The 16,569-nt window shown below is 51.9% G+C and overlaps 1 protein-coding gene across 2 annotated transcripts in view; it reads right to left on the reverse strand.

Annotated features, from left to right (window-relative positions):
* CATSPERG (catsper channel auxiliary subunit gamma) overlaps positions 1–11,454 on the reverse strand; it is a 26,185-nt gene extending 14,731 nt beyond the window's left edge. Inside the window, exons 1-8 of one of the 2 annotated variants that reach the window (XM_040445980.1) lie at positions 10,747–11,454; positions 9,033–9,316; positions 8,892–8,945; positions 5,221–5,365; positions 4,839–4,968; positions 4,583–4,655; positions 3,297–3,452; positions 1,332–1,503 (exon numbers count right to left, since the gene is read on the reverse strand). In XM_040445980.1, the coding sequence (XP_040301914.1) occupies positions 1,332–1,503; positions 3,297–3,452; positions 4,583–4,655; positions 4,839–4,968; positions 5,221–5,365; positions 8,892–8,945; positions 9,033–9,287 (985 nt within the window). In that variant the 5' untranslated portion in view covers positions 9,288–9,316; positions 10,747–11,454. Of the gene's footprint in view, positions 1–1,331; positions 1,504–3,296; positions 3,453–4,582; positions 4,656–4,838; positions 4,969–5,220; positions 5,366–8,891; positions 8,946–9,032; positions 9,317–10,001; positions 10,615–10,746 lie in introns of those variants that run through there. The other variant, XM_040445978.1, reaches the window with a different exon arrangement.
* Between the last annotated feature and the right edge of the window lie 5,115 nt (positions 11,455–16,569).

Raw genomic sequence — 16,569 nt, forward strand, 5'->3', positions numbered from 1 at the left:
CCTTCCTTCCTTCCTTCCTTCCTTCCTTCCTTCCTTCCTTCCTTCCTTTCTTTCTTCCTTCCTTCTTCTTTCTTTCTTTCTTTCTTTCTTTCTTTCTTTCTTTCTTTCTTTCTTTCTTTCTTTCTTTCTTTCTTTCAGTAGGCTTCATGCCCACCAGGGAGCACAACACAGGGCTTGAACTCACAACTGTGAGATCAAGACCTGAGCTGAGATAAAGTCAGACATATAACGGACTGAGCCACCCAGCAGCCCCAGCACCCCTTTCTTTGACTTAAGTCCATTTTAATTTGGTTCGTCCTACTGTCAATGTCCTAAGTGAGAGAGGGAGAAAAATGAAGCTGTTGGGAACGGGCCTTAACTAATGAAATGCAGGTTATAATACGAGTTTCTGTAACCCTATAAAGTGACATCCCTCACTTAGGGGGGAAAGCTGAGAAGAACTAGAAAGGTTGGGTATCATTTAAAAGATAAGGCTGTGCTCGGATTCTGTGTCCCCCTCTCTCTCTGCCCCTCCCCCGCTCGCACTCTGTCTCTCTTCTCTCTCTCAAAAAACAAATCAATGTTAAAAATAAATAAATAAAAGATAAGGCTGAATCAAAAGTCTCTGTTTTTCCTCGTGATCAGTCTCCTTCAGGCTTTTCCTCTGCAATTGCCCGTCCTACTTTCTCTCTGCCTTTCTGACCCTCCCGGCCTCTCTCCCATCCCCCAAATTTCTTTTCACCTTTTAAGTTTATTTATTTATTTTGAGAGAGAGACAAAGAGAGAGCACAAGCGGGGTAAGGGCAGAGAGAGAGGGAGACAGAGGACCTCAAGTGGACTCTGTGCTGACAGCAGAGAGCCCAACGAGGGACTCGAACTCATGAACCGTGAGATAATGACCTGAGCTGAAGTGAGACATTTAATTGACTGAGCCACCCAGGCACCTCCCCAACTTCTCTTTTGCTATGCATCTCTCTTGGCATGTCTTTCTCTGCCTTTCTGACACTGTGTGTGTGTGTGTGTGTGTGTGTGTGTGTGTGTGTGTGTGAGTGTGCACGCACATGTCTCTCTCTCTCTCTCTCTGCTCCCTTCTTTCCCTCTCACACCTCCCTCTACCCTCTGCTCACTCACAGGTCCAGAGGAAAGCCTCACACTAGCATATAGAGGGTAGGAAAAAGCCATATAGGGTGGGTGGTGACCATTAAGGACCTTGGAAAGTCCTTCCAACGCCCCCCTCCCCACCCACGGCAATTCCAGTCCCGGGGGCATCCAGTGGATGGGTTCCCTGAGGCGCCCCCCCTGGGACTCCCACAGGCAGGACCCCTTTCCTGAGATGCCAGGGACCCCCTCACCACTGCCTTGGTTGCTCTCGTGGAGGGTGACATAGGTGCCCGTAAAGTAGTAGACGAGCTGGTTCTGCCGAATGAAGAGAGTGCTCTCGGTGGCGATGGCGTCATAGATGGTGGCAGTGAAACTGGCCTGAGGGCAGTAGAAGGAGCCTACCCAGCAACTGTCAATGTTCAACTGTGGGAGAGGGGAGTCAGAGTCAGCGGTGAGCAGGCCTGCCTCGGCTGCCCCCACCCCCCCACGGCCTGCCTTCAGGGGACACAGCTGCTCTGAAAACTGCCTGGGATGGACACAGACACCTGCCCCCAGGGCTCCCTCCCTGCTCACCGTCAAGTAGTACCTTGTGGCCGCGCTTCCCTGACAAGGGTGACCTGACAAGCAGGTGACCCAGGTCAGAGCCAATTGGGACTCTGTGTTCTCCCCAGAGTTTGGCAGTGCACAACATACTCAACGGTGCAAAACAACCTCAGTCCCCCAGGTCACGGTCGGGGTTGCACCTATGTGGATCCCAAAGATCGCATGCTTGGCTCGGGGGCACATGTGAAACAACCCTATTTTACCTTGAACACGGCTGGCTGTCGGGCTGACGCTATCTGAGCTCACTGACCAATCGCTAGCACTGGCGATGCTCACTAACGGTGGGAAAGCGCCACCAGTGGAGCGTTGTTGCCTAAAAGGCTGAACTAAAATCCATCACGCTTCTAGAGCCCCACACCAGTTTCCGGGCGGAAACTATATGGGGCGTTATGGACCGAATTGCGTCCCCACTCCCAATTTCTAACCCCGCCATGAAGGAGATAGTTAAGGTTCCCTGAGGTCACGAGGGTGGGCTCCTAATCCTCTGGGACTGGTCTCCTCATGAGAAGAGGGAGAGACACCAGAGATCTCTCTGGTTGCTCTCGTGCGCACAGAGAGAAGGCCATATAAGCACTTGCTGCCAGCCGGGGAGAGGCCTCTCCTGGCACCTTGATCTTGGACTTCCAAGCCTCCGGAACGGTGAGAATGTAAGTTCTTGCTTAAGCCCCACGGTCTGCGGTGTTGTTATTTACGGCAGCCTGAGCCACACAGGGGCCAGAGGAGCAAGTGCATCCACTCCATGAAGAAGCCAGCGGCCAGATCCCATAGGATGAAAGCCCTGGTGCTTTCACTGCTTGAAAAGAAGGCGGTCGGTGAGGGGAAGCGGGTGGAGCGGGATGCAGGCGTACCGGTGAGAAGAGTACCAGAGCCTTAACCAAATGCAGTGTGTTGGTTCAAACACTTGCTTCAAACAAACCAACAACACACCAACAACAAACCGACTCTCAAAAGATGTTTTTAGACGACACACAACGGCCAGACACATGAGAAGGTGCTCACCATCGCTCGCCATTGGGAAAATGCCAATCAAAACCACAAGGGTGCGGCCACTGTGGAAGACAGTACGGAGGGCCCCCCAAAAATGAAACATAGAACTAGCCTATGATCCAGTAATTTGCCTACTGTTTACCCAGAGAAAATGAAACCACTAACTTGAAAAAATATACACACCCTATGTTTCATTGTAGCATTATTTACTATAGCCAAGATATGGAAGAAGTCTGGGTCCGTTCATAGATGAACAGATAAGGAAGACGTGGTACACACACACACACACACACACACACACAGGCATATGTGCGTGAAATATCACGCAGCCATAAAAAGATGAGACCTTGCCACTTGTGACAACATGGATGGACCTAGAGGGCATGATGCTTGGGTACGTGAGATCACTTGGCCCAGGGTCACACAGCCAGCGGGGAGCCGAGCCAGGATCTGGAGCCAGAGGGTCTGGCGGCAGAGGCTTGTGTCTTCCCTTCACGCTCTCTGCCTCTCGTGGGAGCTGCTATGGCTTCAGGGACTCTTTCCACAGCTCCGGGGCCCACTCTGGAAGGGCTGAGGCCCAGCACCTTCAAGAAGCCCCAGCCCAGCGCCTTCCCTCCACCACTCACCTCCACGAGAAAGAAGTCCGTGAAGCTGGTGTCAGTCAGCAGGACGGACTTCTCATCGGGAATGCCACCCAGGATGAGCACGGGTGTCTGGTCCACGGTGTGCCACAGGGGCCTCGACGGGACATTGATGAAGTACCGGGGTATCAGATTGAAGATCTGCCGGGGGAGGGGGGCGGGGGGCGGGAGGGCTGCTCAACACTCCGCCTACCCTCCATGGCTCCATCTCATTTAGGGTAAAAGCCAAAGTCCTCACCTGACCCATGAGGCCCCATGCGATTTGTCCCTGTCACCTCCCTGACGCCATCCACCACCGCTCTCCCCCTGGCTCGCTCTCTCCCAGCCACGTGGGCCTCCTCACTGCTTCTCAGGCTCCCCGGGCACATGCTCACCTTTGCTCTGGCTGTTCCGTGTACATGAAATGCTCTCCCCCAACTATCTACGTGCTTCTTTCCTCTCTTCCTCCGAAACTTTACTCAAATGTCCACCTTCTCAGTTGTGCCTTTCTTGACCATTCCATTAACCGTGCGATCCTTTCCTGCACAGACCTAATCCCCTTGCCTCTGAACGCTCTCCAGAGCACTTACCACCTTCTCATCTACTCTGGAATTTACTTGATTGCGTGTTTGCTATATGGTGTCTGTCTCTCCCCCTAGAATTTCAGCTCTATCTGGGTCTGTGTGTTCACCAAATGAACTGCTGAATGAATGAATGGATGGATGCACCATGATCAAGACTCTGGATGCAGGAGGGGCGCCTGGGTAGTTCAGTTGGTTAAGAGTCAGACTTCTGCTCAGGTCATGATCTCCCAGCGTGTGAGTTCAAGCCGCGCATCCAACTCGCTGCTGACAGCTCAGAGCCTGGAGCCTGCTTCAGATTCTGTGTCTCCCTCTCTCTCTGCTTCCCCCCAACCCCATTCACACTCTGTCACTCTCAAAAATAAACGTTAAAAAAAATAAAAATAAAAAGACTATGGGTGCAGGAGACAGGCAGACACAGTTTCAAGTCTCCTTCCATGTGTTGACAGACTGTGGGCAAATGGCTCCATCCCTTTGGGGCCTCAGTTTTCTCCTCTTGAAAATGGGTTTGTGAGAGTACCTTCCCTCCCGGAGTCATTGCGAAGACCGAAGGTGATTGCGTATTTAGTGGAGCACTCCACCGGGGGCCGGGCATAGAGTGAGCACTCTGTAAGTGGGGTCTCCCGCTTGTGTGGGAAGTAATTGGGGCCCTGGCCTACTGTCTTTAACCCACGTTTTCTACCACGTTTCTCTACCACCTGGGCCCCTCACCTCGTTTCCCACAGTGAATTGGAGCGTGTTATCTTGCTGTTTCTGCAAGAAGCCGTTGATGTTCACGTGAAACCTGGCAGCAGGGGTGGGGCAGGGCACAGGTGAGGGTTCCAGTTTCAGGGGCTCCTGCCATAGCTCACAACCACCTCCCTACCCTGCTCCCTCCCTTTGGTCTCCTCCTGGCTTCTTCGGGGATCTGGAGATTAGGAGGACCCTCCCAGAGTCTACCCGCTGCCCTGGACTCGGGAAAGGGCACCTTTTATTTTGAATGAAGGGCCCCAGGCCATTGCTGCTGACATCCACGTACATGACCACACTGCCGTTCTTGATGGGCATGGGCGTGTACCAGCTCATGGCACACACTTCCTCTGCGTTGCACTGCTCTGCTGGTAGGAAGTGGGCACTGAGGCTGCCGGGCCTCCCAGTGGCCCCCCACCAAGGCCGCAGACCACTGGGATCTCCCTGTAACTCCTCGTGTCCCTGCTCCAGGTGACAGACCCCACCGTGGCCCCTTAAAACCTCCATGCTCCCGCCAGGCCACGGGCCCCTCTGATGACATCAGCCTCCTGCTGAGGCCCCCAGCAAGCTCCCCACAGCCTTGCCAGGCCACGGCCCCTCCGGGTGCCCTCCAGGCTCACCTTTGCTGCGGAAGGGGGCTCCCTCCATCTGGATCTGTAGCTGCTCTATCTTCCAGCGATGGAAGTTGACCGGGGACTGGAAGGTCACCAGCACCAAGGGCTTCAGCCCTGTCAGGTGGCCTTTGCGGACCTGGGCCTCGGAGGACTGAGGGCAAGGTGGCCCCGCAAATGTGTCTTTAAGAGAGGTTCTGGGTACCCCTGCCTTGAGCCCACCTTTAGCAGCCCATCTTCTCGGACTGGGTGGGAGAACAGTCTCCACCATGGGAAGGTCGGAGAACAAGGTGTAGGCCGTGTGCTGGGGAGGTGACAGACCAGGCTAGGAGACAGGCAGAGGGGCCAGGGGCTGTGAAGGGAGTCAGTAGGTGTTCCTGGAGGAGGTGAGGCCAGGGCCATCATCCTCAGGCAGGACATGGATGTAGGAAACACTCAGAGAGTGGTGGCATGGGATGTGCACAAATGAGAAAGTGGGAATGAGCCTCCCTCACTCCAGGGGTCCCAGTCCCACCCTTGAGGCTTTAGCCCCCCTGTAGAAATCCGACTCTGCCATCCCCACCAGTCAGAGGATAGCCAGGTTTGGCGGCCGGGGCCTGTGGGTGAGGGGGGATGGGGCAGTTACACAGAAAGGAATGGGGGGGGGGGGCGGGTAGGAGGGGAAGGAGACAGTCAGGGCCAGCTCTTGGAAATGCCAGGGCCCTCGCTGGGTGGAGAAAGGCAGTCAGGGCTTAGGGTGCAGAAGAAAGGACAGAAGGAGAAGGGTGTGCCAGGTGTGTGGAACAGCATGAACAAAGGCTTGGAGGCAGCCCCAAGAAAAAGGTGCATTCAAGACGCTGTGGGCAGGGGGTGGCCTATGAGACCAGGGAGAGAGACTTAATGGGTCCAGCCGCCTTTGCACAGCCCTTTATCCCGAGGAATGCCTCGGCCAGGCCCCTGTCAACCCTGCCAACGGTACCTGTCCTGGCCCTATCTCCGAGTTTTTCAACCACAGGGTAGCAGGTGCTGGTGAGGCAGGGATCTCCTGTCGGCAGTGACCCTGGTCCTGTCCACCCTCAACTCCTGCCTAGACCCTGAGTCAGCCTCCTCACTGTCTCCCTGCCCCTGCCCTGCCCACCCACCCCCACATAGCAGGAGGGAGCCTGGGAACGCCGGAGTCCCATCGGGCCCTCCTTTGCTCAGAACCTCCTCACGGGCTCCATCTCACTCAGAGTGGAAGCCGAGCCCTCCCTGTGATTCACGAGGCCCTCATCACCTCCCTGCCCCACCTCCTCCCACTGTCCCCTCACTCATGACTCCTCACACACAGCAGCCTCTGTCCTTCTTTGGGGCCATCGCACTAGCCATTCCCCTGACCTGGGATATTTCCCCCAAGTCTCCGCATGGTCATCCTTTTCATCACTCAGGTCTCTGTTCAAGCCTCTTCAGAGACCTTCTCCAACCACCCCGTAACACCCTCCTTTCTAACATAGGACATTTTATTTTCTTCTTCACCCTGATGACTCTCCAGAAATTATCTTATGTATTTATTTGCCGATCGCTTCCCTGGTAGCCTGAATCCATAAGAAAAATCTAGCCATGTTGTTAATCATTATATCCCCCATGTTGTTTAAAAAAAAAAAAAAGAATCTGACTCATTGAAGGTGTTGAATGGCCAGAGAAAAGTATTATTATCACACTTTTACAGATAAGGAGAGAAGATTCGTGGAGTAAAACTGTCTGCCCAGGGTCACACTCTACAAACTTGTTGCTAGCATTCACGGAGCCCTTTCTATGAACCAGGCACTGCGCTCAGTGGCTGTCACATATTTAATCATTTTGTCGAGTGGGTATGATCATTATTGCATCCTTGTTAAGGACGAGGGAACTTTGGTACAGAGAAGTAAGTAATTTGCCAGAGATCACACAGTTATTAGGTCGCAGAGCTGGGATTTGAACACGGGCAGCCCAGCTCTGGAGCCCACAGTATTAACTATCATGCTACACTTCCTCCAAGGAAATGTTAAGTCAATGGCAGATTCAAACCCCGGCCTGCTGCCACCAAAACTTCGCTTCTAGGCCACAACCCTCCACTGTCCACAAAAAGCTTACTTGGGCCAAAACAATCTTGGAAAAGAACAACAAAGTTGGAGGACTCAAACCTCCTGATCTGAAAACTTACTACAAACCTACAGTAATCAAGACTATGTGATACTGGTATATGGACAGGCATACAGAGCAATGGAACAGAATTATACCCAGAAGTAAACCTTTACAGTTATGGTCAAGTGACTTCTGACAAGGGTGCCAAGACAATTCATTTATACATATGGTAGTGGGATAACTGGATATTCATGCAAAAGCTGGACCCCTACCTCACACCATACACAAAAAGTAACACAAAATGGGTCAGAGACTTAAATGTAAGAGCTAAAATGAAAAGACTCTTAGAACACGTGAGTAAATCTTCATGACCTAGGCATAGCCTTAGACAGCACCAAAAGCACAAACAACAAAAGAAAATACTGATAAATGGGACTTCATCAAGGTCAAAAACTTTGGTGCCATCTTATGGTATGTGAATTCTATCTCAATAAACATAAAGCCTTTGTTCTTTAAAGGACACCATCAAGAAAGTAAAAAGGCAACCCACACAATGTGACAAAATGTTTACAAATCATACATCTGATAAGGAACTAGTATCCACAATACATAGAGGAAGTTTACGATGCGACAATAAAAAGACAAATAACCCAGGTTGGCACCGAATTGGAATAGATATTTCTCCAAAGAAGATAGAGAAGTGGCCAGTGAGCATAGGAAAAGATGTTCAACATCAGTAGTTATGAGGGAAAAGCAAATCAAAACCGCAATGAGATACCCCCTCACACCCACATCTTTTGGCTATAACCGAAAGATGAACAAGTGTTGGTGAAGATTTAGAGAGACTAGAACCTTCATACGTTGCTGATGGGAATGTAAAATGGTGCAGGGGCTTTGGAAAACAATCAGGCAGTTCCTCAGAAGTGAAACAGTTAACATTTGACCCAGCAAGAGAACTGAAAACATATGTCCACACAAAAACTTGTACCACACATCTTTATAACAGCATTATTCATAATTGCCAAAAAGATAGATAACACAGATATCTATTGATTAATGGATAAACAAAATGTAGCACATCCTTACAATGAAATATTACTCAGCCATAGAAAGGAAATACTGATATATGCTACAGCATGGATGAGACTTGAAAACATGCGAGTGAAAGAAGCCAGATACAAAAGGCTGCCTATTGTACAACTCCGTTCACATTTAATGTCCAGAATAAGTAAGTTCATAGGAACAGAAAGGAGATTAGTGGTCTCCAGAAGCTGGAGGAAAGGGGTACAGGGTTTCTTTTTAGGGTGATGAATGTGTTCTGGAATTAGATAATGGTAACGGTTGCACAACTTTGTTAATATGCTAAAAACTACTAAATTGCACACTTTAACTGTTGAATTTATGTGAGTTACATCTCGATTTTTTTAATGGCAAAAAAAACCAAGCTTACTTGAGCACCTACTATGTGTCTTGTGGGATACTGGGAATCTTCTTGAATCCTTAGGGTCCCCAGGGTCTGGTGGTGCCACCACTATTAAAATGTTACAGATTGGGGAAACTGAGCCCACACAAAATGAGTTCACCTCTGCTGCACTCACCTCTCCACCGCAGGAGTAGTTGATCTTTAGGTAGTATGGGAAGCCCAGGTATTTCTGCAAGAAGAGGTTGGGCAAATGTCCAGAGCCCAGTGGGGTGCGGATCCATGACCTCTCCCATTCACCTGACCCCAGTCCCCTCACCTCGTTCTGGTCGGTGGGTGCATCCACCAGCAGGCTGAACACACTGTCCAGCGTCTCCAGGGGCTCTAGATCAAAAAAGCGGTCGCTCCTGCCTTCCTCGCCTACCGCCTCGAACTTGATCAGAACAACGTGCCAGATACACTCCTGGATATCTTCCTTCGCCCACAGCCTCCCCGGTGCCAATAGCACCGCCAGTAGTGCCCACATGGCCCGGAGGACTCGGAGTTTCGGCCACGCGGGGCCAGCAGGGTACATCGCGGGGCAGCGCGCAACGTGGCTCGAACCTGGAGAATGGGGGGGGTCAACACCCGCCAGCAAGACTGCGCCGGAAAGCCGTCTTCTGAGATGCTACCACGCTCCTGAGCTTCCCCTGGCGCTTGCTCCTGGCCCCACCTCTGCTCAGACTTCTGGCCCCACCCCTGCTCTTTCTCCTGGTCCCACCCCTGCTCTTTCTCCTGGTCCCACCCGTGCTCTTGCTCCTGGCCCCTCCCCTGCTCTTGCTTCTGGCCCCGCCCCTGCTCTTACTTCTGGCTCCGCCCCTGATCTTGCTTCTGGCCCCGCCCCTGCACTTGCTTCCTGCTCCGCTTCTACTCCAGACTTCGCCCCTGACCAAGGTGCTGTATCTGCTCCTATTCTGGATCCCACCTCTACTATTAGTCCAGGTCCCTCCTCTACTGTTGCTCCTGGACACGCCCCTGCTCCTGGTTTCGCCTCGCCTCCTCGCTTCACCCCTTAACCTCGCCCTGTAGTTGTTCTTTGCTCCGCCTCCGCTCTGCATCTGGCCCCTACTCTTCACCGGGTCTCGGTTACTGTTTCTGACTTTGTCTGTGCCCCACCTACTTTCTCCAGTCCTGCTGCTCCCTCTGGTCGTGCACCTGCACTTGCACTTGCACCTGGTTTCGCCCCCACTTTTTGCCCCGCCCCCCCACATCTCTTCGCATCTCCCCTTTCTCCTGGCCCGGGCCCTACCCTGGTACCGAGTCCTGTATCTAGCCTCTCCCTTCTCCGGATCCTCGGCCCAGACCTTCCCCACGCCCCGCCCCTTTCCCTGTCCCCGCCCCTTTTTCTCTCCTGGAGTTTGCTCCTCCCTCTGCTTCCCCGCCTTGTTGCGCCCCTGTTCCTCGACCCATCCTAGCTCTTCGACCCGTTCCTTATCGACCCGCCCTTTCCCCTGGTCCTTGGAGAGCTGTTCTTCTCGATCCTGCCCCTCGCCCCGCCCCCTCCTAAAGCCACGCCCATCCCCCTTAGAGACCCTCTCTTTGCCTTGGGATCTCTTCTCGCCACTGGCCTTCCCTTCGCCCCGCGCCTTCTCCTCGCCCTGCACCTTTTTCTCCTTCCACCCCGGCGCTACCTTGTCGGTCAGCCCTTTCTCTATCCTCACCTTCCCCCCGAGACGCGACACCTTTTCACCCCACTCTCTCTTTTCACGACACTTTTCCATGCCCTGGACAGCGACCGGCTCTACGCCCCGCCTCTTGCAGCTTCGCCCCTACTCATCTCTCCGCTTCTGGGCTTAGCCTTTCCCTGCTCGTCGCCCCGCCCTTTCTCCGCCCCTCCCCTCCCCTCCGATGCTCGGTCCCTGGACTCCCCTCCCCTTGCTTTGCCTCTCTCCTTCTCGCCTCCCCCCTCCCTCCCCTTCTCTCCGCCCCCCGCCCCCCGCATCCCTCCCTGGGGTGGCCCCAGGCACCTCCCTCTTCTCACCGCCCCGCGGTACCAGTCACTTAGTTAAAACCGGTCAACCGTCACTAGGCCGCTCCAGTCCCGCCCCTCTTGCCCGGTTTCAAAATGGCCGCCCACACTTCCACAACCTACTTCCGCCTCTCCCGAGACCTGCCTGCCCCACGCGCCTGTCTCCACGGTAACGCTTGTCCCAACCGGCGCCTGCGACTTGGTGGCGCGGTGAGAGCTGGGCTCAATACCCTGGTGCACGAGGCCTGGGGGGCTGAGGGTGCTAGAGACAAGAGTTTGTGATAGGTAGGTCCTCAGGGAGCTCCCACTGGTTGTTCTGGTAGCCCTTACCCGTCCTCTGCGCAATCGGGCTTTTGTATAAAATATTCTCCTAAAAACACGTTTGATTTCCTTGTGGGAATGAATCCGACTGCGGCTTAACACCCTCCTCCTCTACAAAACACGGACGCAAGCAACCATCTCATGGAGTTGTGGGCAGTCTGGAAGATAACATTGGAGAGTGCCTGGCAGATAAATTCAGTAGATTAACAATTTTCATTTGTATTCTGATGCCTAACAGTTAAGGACTCAGACCATGACTTTTTGATGAACTGCAAAGCTGACTTTACCCTAAATCTATGATTTTCAAACTTTAGTGTGCATTAGACTCGCTGGAAGAGCTTGTTAAAACATGTTGTTGGGGGGAGCCTGGATGGCTCAGTCGGTTAAGCGTCCGACTTCGGCTCAGGTCATGATCTCGCGGTCCGTGAGTTCGAGCCCCGCGTCGGGCTCTGTGCTGACAGCTCGGAGCCTGGAGCCTGTTTCAGATTCTGTATCTCCCTCTCTCTGACCCTCCCCCATTCATGCTCTGTCTCTCTCTGTCTCAAAAATAAATAAAGGTTAAAAAGATTTTTAAAAAAACCCAAAAAACATGTTGGGAAAAACAAACAAACAAACACACACACACAACAGGTTGTTGGGCTTCACCCCCCAGAGTTTGATTCAGTAGGTCTCAGGTGAGGCTCGAGAATTGGTATTTCTGGCAAGTTTTCAGGTGATGCTGATACTGATGGTCTGAGGACCACACCTTGAGAAATAGTTCTCTAAGCCTTTCGCGTCTCCCCAGGACCTCAGGAAAATAATCCAGTTGGTTTCCAGAGCGCTGCGTGATCTCATCCCTTTTCTTCTTCCCATCCAGCTTATCTCTGTTCTCCCTATAGACCTGTGCCCTCTACCGCTAGTCTTACGGAGGGACTTGAATATCCTTGATCAGCCTGCTCTCTCTCCTCCAGACTGTGTTCCCCGCAGTAGCACCCTCTGGAACACTACTCCATACTTTGTCACTGGCTGACCACTTCCCTTCTCTGGCGTCTTGTCTGTAATATATGACCAGTCCCCATCCCTCCCCTGACCACACTAGGCCATGACTGCTTCCCAATGAATCACGGTTTCCATGAGGGCAAGACCTAGGGTTTTCTCCATCACTGTTGTTCCCAACTCTGTCCAACACAGCACAGAACAGATGTTCTATGTAAAGGACAGCTGATGGAAGTCTATCCCCACTGCCCCAGCCCCACAGGCCACAGACGAGTGAATTCATCTGAGGGAAGAAACTCACAGGCTATGTACCTGAGCCCTTCTACACTCATGAACAGAGTCACAGAGGCTTCGGTGCAGAGGGCACCCCTCCCCACACCCCACTCAGGAATGCAGCCCTACCAGAGGGAGGTTCCTCTGTTAGACCAGCATCATTTATGTCAGCAAAAGATTGGCAAACACCCACATGTCCATTAGTGAGATGTTAAGGTAATTTATGGGATGTGTGTCCTAGAGGAGGCACTGCAGACATAGAAAAAGGATGTGAGACCTACTCGTATGTCTCAGGAAGGATCTCCTACTGGGTTGATGGGTTTACTGGGTTGGTGATAAAAGCAAGGTGCAGAAATGAGACTAGTGCTAGAAAAAGTATATAAGGGTGCCTGGGTGACTCAGTTGGATAAGCGTCCAACTTCGGCTCAGGTCATGATCTCCCAGTTCATGAGTTCGAGCCCCACATCAGGCTCGCTGCTGTCAGCACAGAGCCTGCTTTGGATCCTCTGTCCCCCTTTCTCTCTGCCCCTCTGCTGCTCACTCTCTCTCTCTCAAAATAAATAAACTTTAAAAAGTATATAAAAGATATAGATAGATAGATATAGATATATATGACTTATATAATGTAAAAAATTAAGGTGCAGAGATGAAGGCAGTAATCATTAGTCAACAATTTATTGAGCACCAGACACTAGTCTGAGAGATTTACAGATATTAAGTTGCTTAACTCTCTAAGAAGTCCATGAGGTAGGTGCTGTTATCATCCCATTTTACAGATTAGCAAACTCAGGCACAAGGAGGTGAAATCACTTGCCCAAAGTCACAGAGCTTGAGAGTGACAGAGTTAAGACTTATACCCAGGGACTCTGCCTGTAAAGTCTGCAATTATAACCACCTTATCATACTAGATACCACCTGAACAGAGTGAAGGAAAAAATAAATGACACACACATGCACACACATGAATACTGCTGCTATTTGCCCAGAAGGCCTGAGAAATCGGTCAACACAGCCTGGGTGTAGGAGAAAGACTGACTTTCCACTGTACAGTCTTTTGTACCTTTCGAATTTTTAGCCTACGCTTCCCCCCCCCCACCCACCCTGGGTGTTGGATTGAACAGGGCCTGGTTTCTTGTTCTAGAGGAATCTGGAAGGAGAAGCAGTGAGGAGCAGAAGCAGATCACACAGGCACCTCCTGCAAGGTGAGAAGTGACTGCCTTCCCCAGCCAGCTGCTGACTTTAGCAGCAAGGTGGACCACGAGGAGCCAGGAAGCAGGCAAAGAGCTAGACAGCAGATGTTTTCTGTGCTCCTGGGGGACAAGGTGACCAACCAAAACTTTGCTCAGATCCCAGTCTTGCACTTTCTGTGTGACCTTGGGCAGGCTATTTAACCTCTCTGGGCCTCCTTTCCTCCACTGTCACATGTAGAAAATGTACCTAATAGAGTTGCTGAGAAGGTTAAATAAATTATGTATCAAGAGCTTAGAACAGCACCCTGCACATAGTAAATCCTATGGGTTTTCTATCACTGTTATCAAAACAATCTTGTGTAACTTTTTAGCATAATTGGACAATGGTGAATTCTCCTTAAATTTCTCTCATCTCTTATGGATTCTCCCTACCCTCCTGGTTTTCCTACTCCTCTATGGGTCTCCTTTTTCTGTCTCCTTTGTAAGCTCCTCTCTCTTGTGTGAGGACACCAGTTGAAAGGTCACTGCTGGGGTGCCTGGGTGGCTCAGTCGGTTGAGCATCTGACTTCAGCTCAGGTCATGATCTCTCGAGCCCCTTATTGGGCTCTCTGCTGTCAGTGCAGAGCCTGCGCTGTCCCCGCCCCTCCTCCCCCCCCATCCCGCGCCCCAGATCCTCCGTCCCCCTCTCTCTCTGCCCCTCCCCAACTCATGCCCTCTCTTTCAAAAATAAACAAACATTAAGGGAAAAAAGGGTCACTGCTTGCCATATGGGGCCTTCATGTTAACTAGAAAAAGAAGCCCCTTTCTGTCATCTTCAGCCTTGAACTTCAGCCCCTGTTTGTTTCCACTCTGCCATCCGGACATCCCTTATGTCGTTCCCAACCTGCCCAATTGTACATGATGACCCTGACTGCCAGTTAATCAACATCTGTCCATTCTCCCCCTTCTGCCTTTCTAATAGAAGCCCAGTGCGGGGCGCCTGGGTGGCTCAGTGGGTTAAGCGTCCGACTTTGGCTCAAGTCATGATCTCACAATTCGTGAATTTGAGCCCTGGGTTGGGCTCTGTGCTGACAGCTCGGAGCCTAGAGCCTGGAGCCTGCTTCAGATTCTGTGTCCCCCTCTCTCTGCCCCCCATCCCCGCTCATGTTCTGCTCTCTCTCTCTCTCAAAAATAAACAACAACAAAAAAGAAGAAGAAGAAGCCCAGTGTTGTTCCCACATTCACCAGCCTCCAGACCAAAATCTCAGCCCCAGCCTCAGTTTCAGGTGGCAGGGGAATCCTGAGGCATCCAAGTTAATCATGGTGGTTCCATCACTCTGGCCAATGATTGGTTCAGAATGGGCATGTGAGCTAATTTTAACCAATGAGATAGAGGAGGAAGTCTTTGGGGAGATGCACTTAGAAAAAGATTTCCTTGCTTCCAAACGGACAATATGGGAGAGATGCCCCCCTCTTCTTGCACTAAAAGTTATTGTGTCTGGTTGTGATGCCCAGACCTGTGGCGGTCACTTTGGGGCCATGAGAAGAGCCCAAGTGGAGCCAAGTCTTCAGCTGAGGGCTGCTGAACAAGGAGATTGGGAACCTAAGGCCCCAAGACCCTCCTGGAGCTGTGGATTGTCTCTTGCCCAGAGCTCTCCCCAACTCTGGTGATGGGCAATAGAAATCATCTCATTGTTTCAGCCAGTGCTGGTCAGGATCTTGTTATCTGCAGCCCAAAGCTCTCACTTTTTTTTTTTTTTTTAATGTTTCAAGTTTTTATTTAAATTCTAGTTAGTTAACATATAGTGTAATTTAGTTTCAGGAGTAGAATTTCGTGATGCATCACTTCCATATAATGCCCAGTGCTCATCCGAAGCGTTTCCTTATTGACATGAATATATAAATACCCAAAGGCTGACTTCTCAAGGTGGGTCTTCTCTCTTCCTCCCACCCATGGCTGCCACACCTACACTCGGGGCCTCGGTTCCCCCATCTGTCTCCAGCCTCAACCACACCCTGAGGCTCTGCCCAGAGGTTCCTGCGACCTTCTGATGCCTTCCTCTGGATGTCCCTTTAGCTCCTCACACCCACCATGTTCTAAGCAAGCCTCAGTGTCTCCCCTCAAACCTGTTGTCTTCTCCCACGTTCCCATCTCAGGGGCAGGTAACCATCCTGGGGCCTTTGCCTGGCCTTGTCCCTCCCAAGTCTGTAAGGCCCACACAAGGCCTGTCCACTTGGCCTCCCGAGCATGACCTCCACTGCCCGTCTCCCCCCTTCCTCAGCCCTGCCCAGCCCCGTCATCTCCCGCTCCCTTCCTGTCCCAGCCTCCCCTGTGCACCCGGCCCCAGTCTTCCCCTTCTGGTCCACCTCCACATAGCAGCTAAAGCCCAAACCTAACCATAGCCCTCTCCTGCTCAACATCCTTCCATGGCTCTCTAGTAGCCTCGAGAAAGACGCCAAGTTCCCAAGCTGGTCATTTAAGGATACTTAAGATGCAGGCAGGTCCACCGCTCCTCCTCTCCTTCCCCCGTTCACCCCATAGTCCAGTTGGAGTAAACCACTTGCCAGAAGCTGATATCTGACATGCTTTCCTCCCTCTAGACACACATGGTTCCTTCTGCCTGGAATGCCTCCAAGTGTCCTCTCTTACTGAGTGCTATCAAGGTCCAGCTCAAACGCCCTATCCCCTCTGTAACCTCCACGGGGCTTGGTAGAGGTAACAGTTGAGTAGAAGGGCCTGTGGCGCCAAGAACTATGACTGATGTACCATCTTGGAAGGAGGCAAATCTGGGGGCAGTATACAGAAAATCAGTCCCCTCCCAGCTCTGTGTCTAAGACAAGGGACCTCCACGCCCAGTGCCTCAGTGTCCTTATCTGTGGAAAAGGATGATGACATCATCTTCCTCGTGTGTAAAGAACCCTGAACAGAACCTGGCCAAAGAAAGCGTCCCAGCATAACACGGCAGCCTCTGTGAAGTCATCTTCGGAGTAACTACTGCGATCATTGCCATTTTACAGATGAGGAAAACTGAGAATCACAGAGGGGAAGTGACTGCCCGAGGACAGCGGCACGACACAGCTGAGTTGGGGTCTGAGCCCAAGCAGGCTGG

The sequence above is a fragment of the Herpailurus yagouaroundi genome, unplaced genomic scaffold (genome assembly GCF_014898765.1).
Source record: "Herpailurus yagouaroundi ecotype Mexico unplaced genomic scaffold, PumYag 194, whole genome shotgun sequence".
Classification (NCBI taxonomy): domain Eukaryota; kingdom Metazoa; phylum Chordata; class Mammalia; order Carnivora; family Felidae; genus Herpailurus; species Herpailurus yagouaroundi.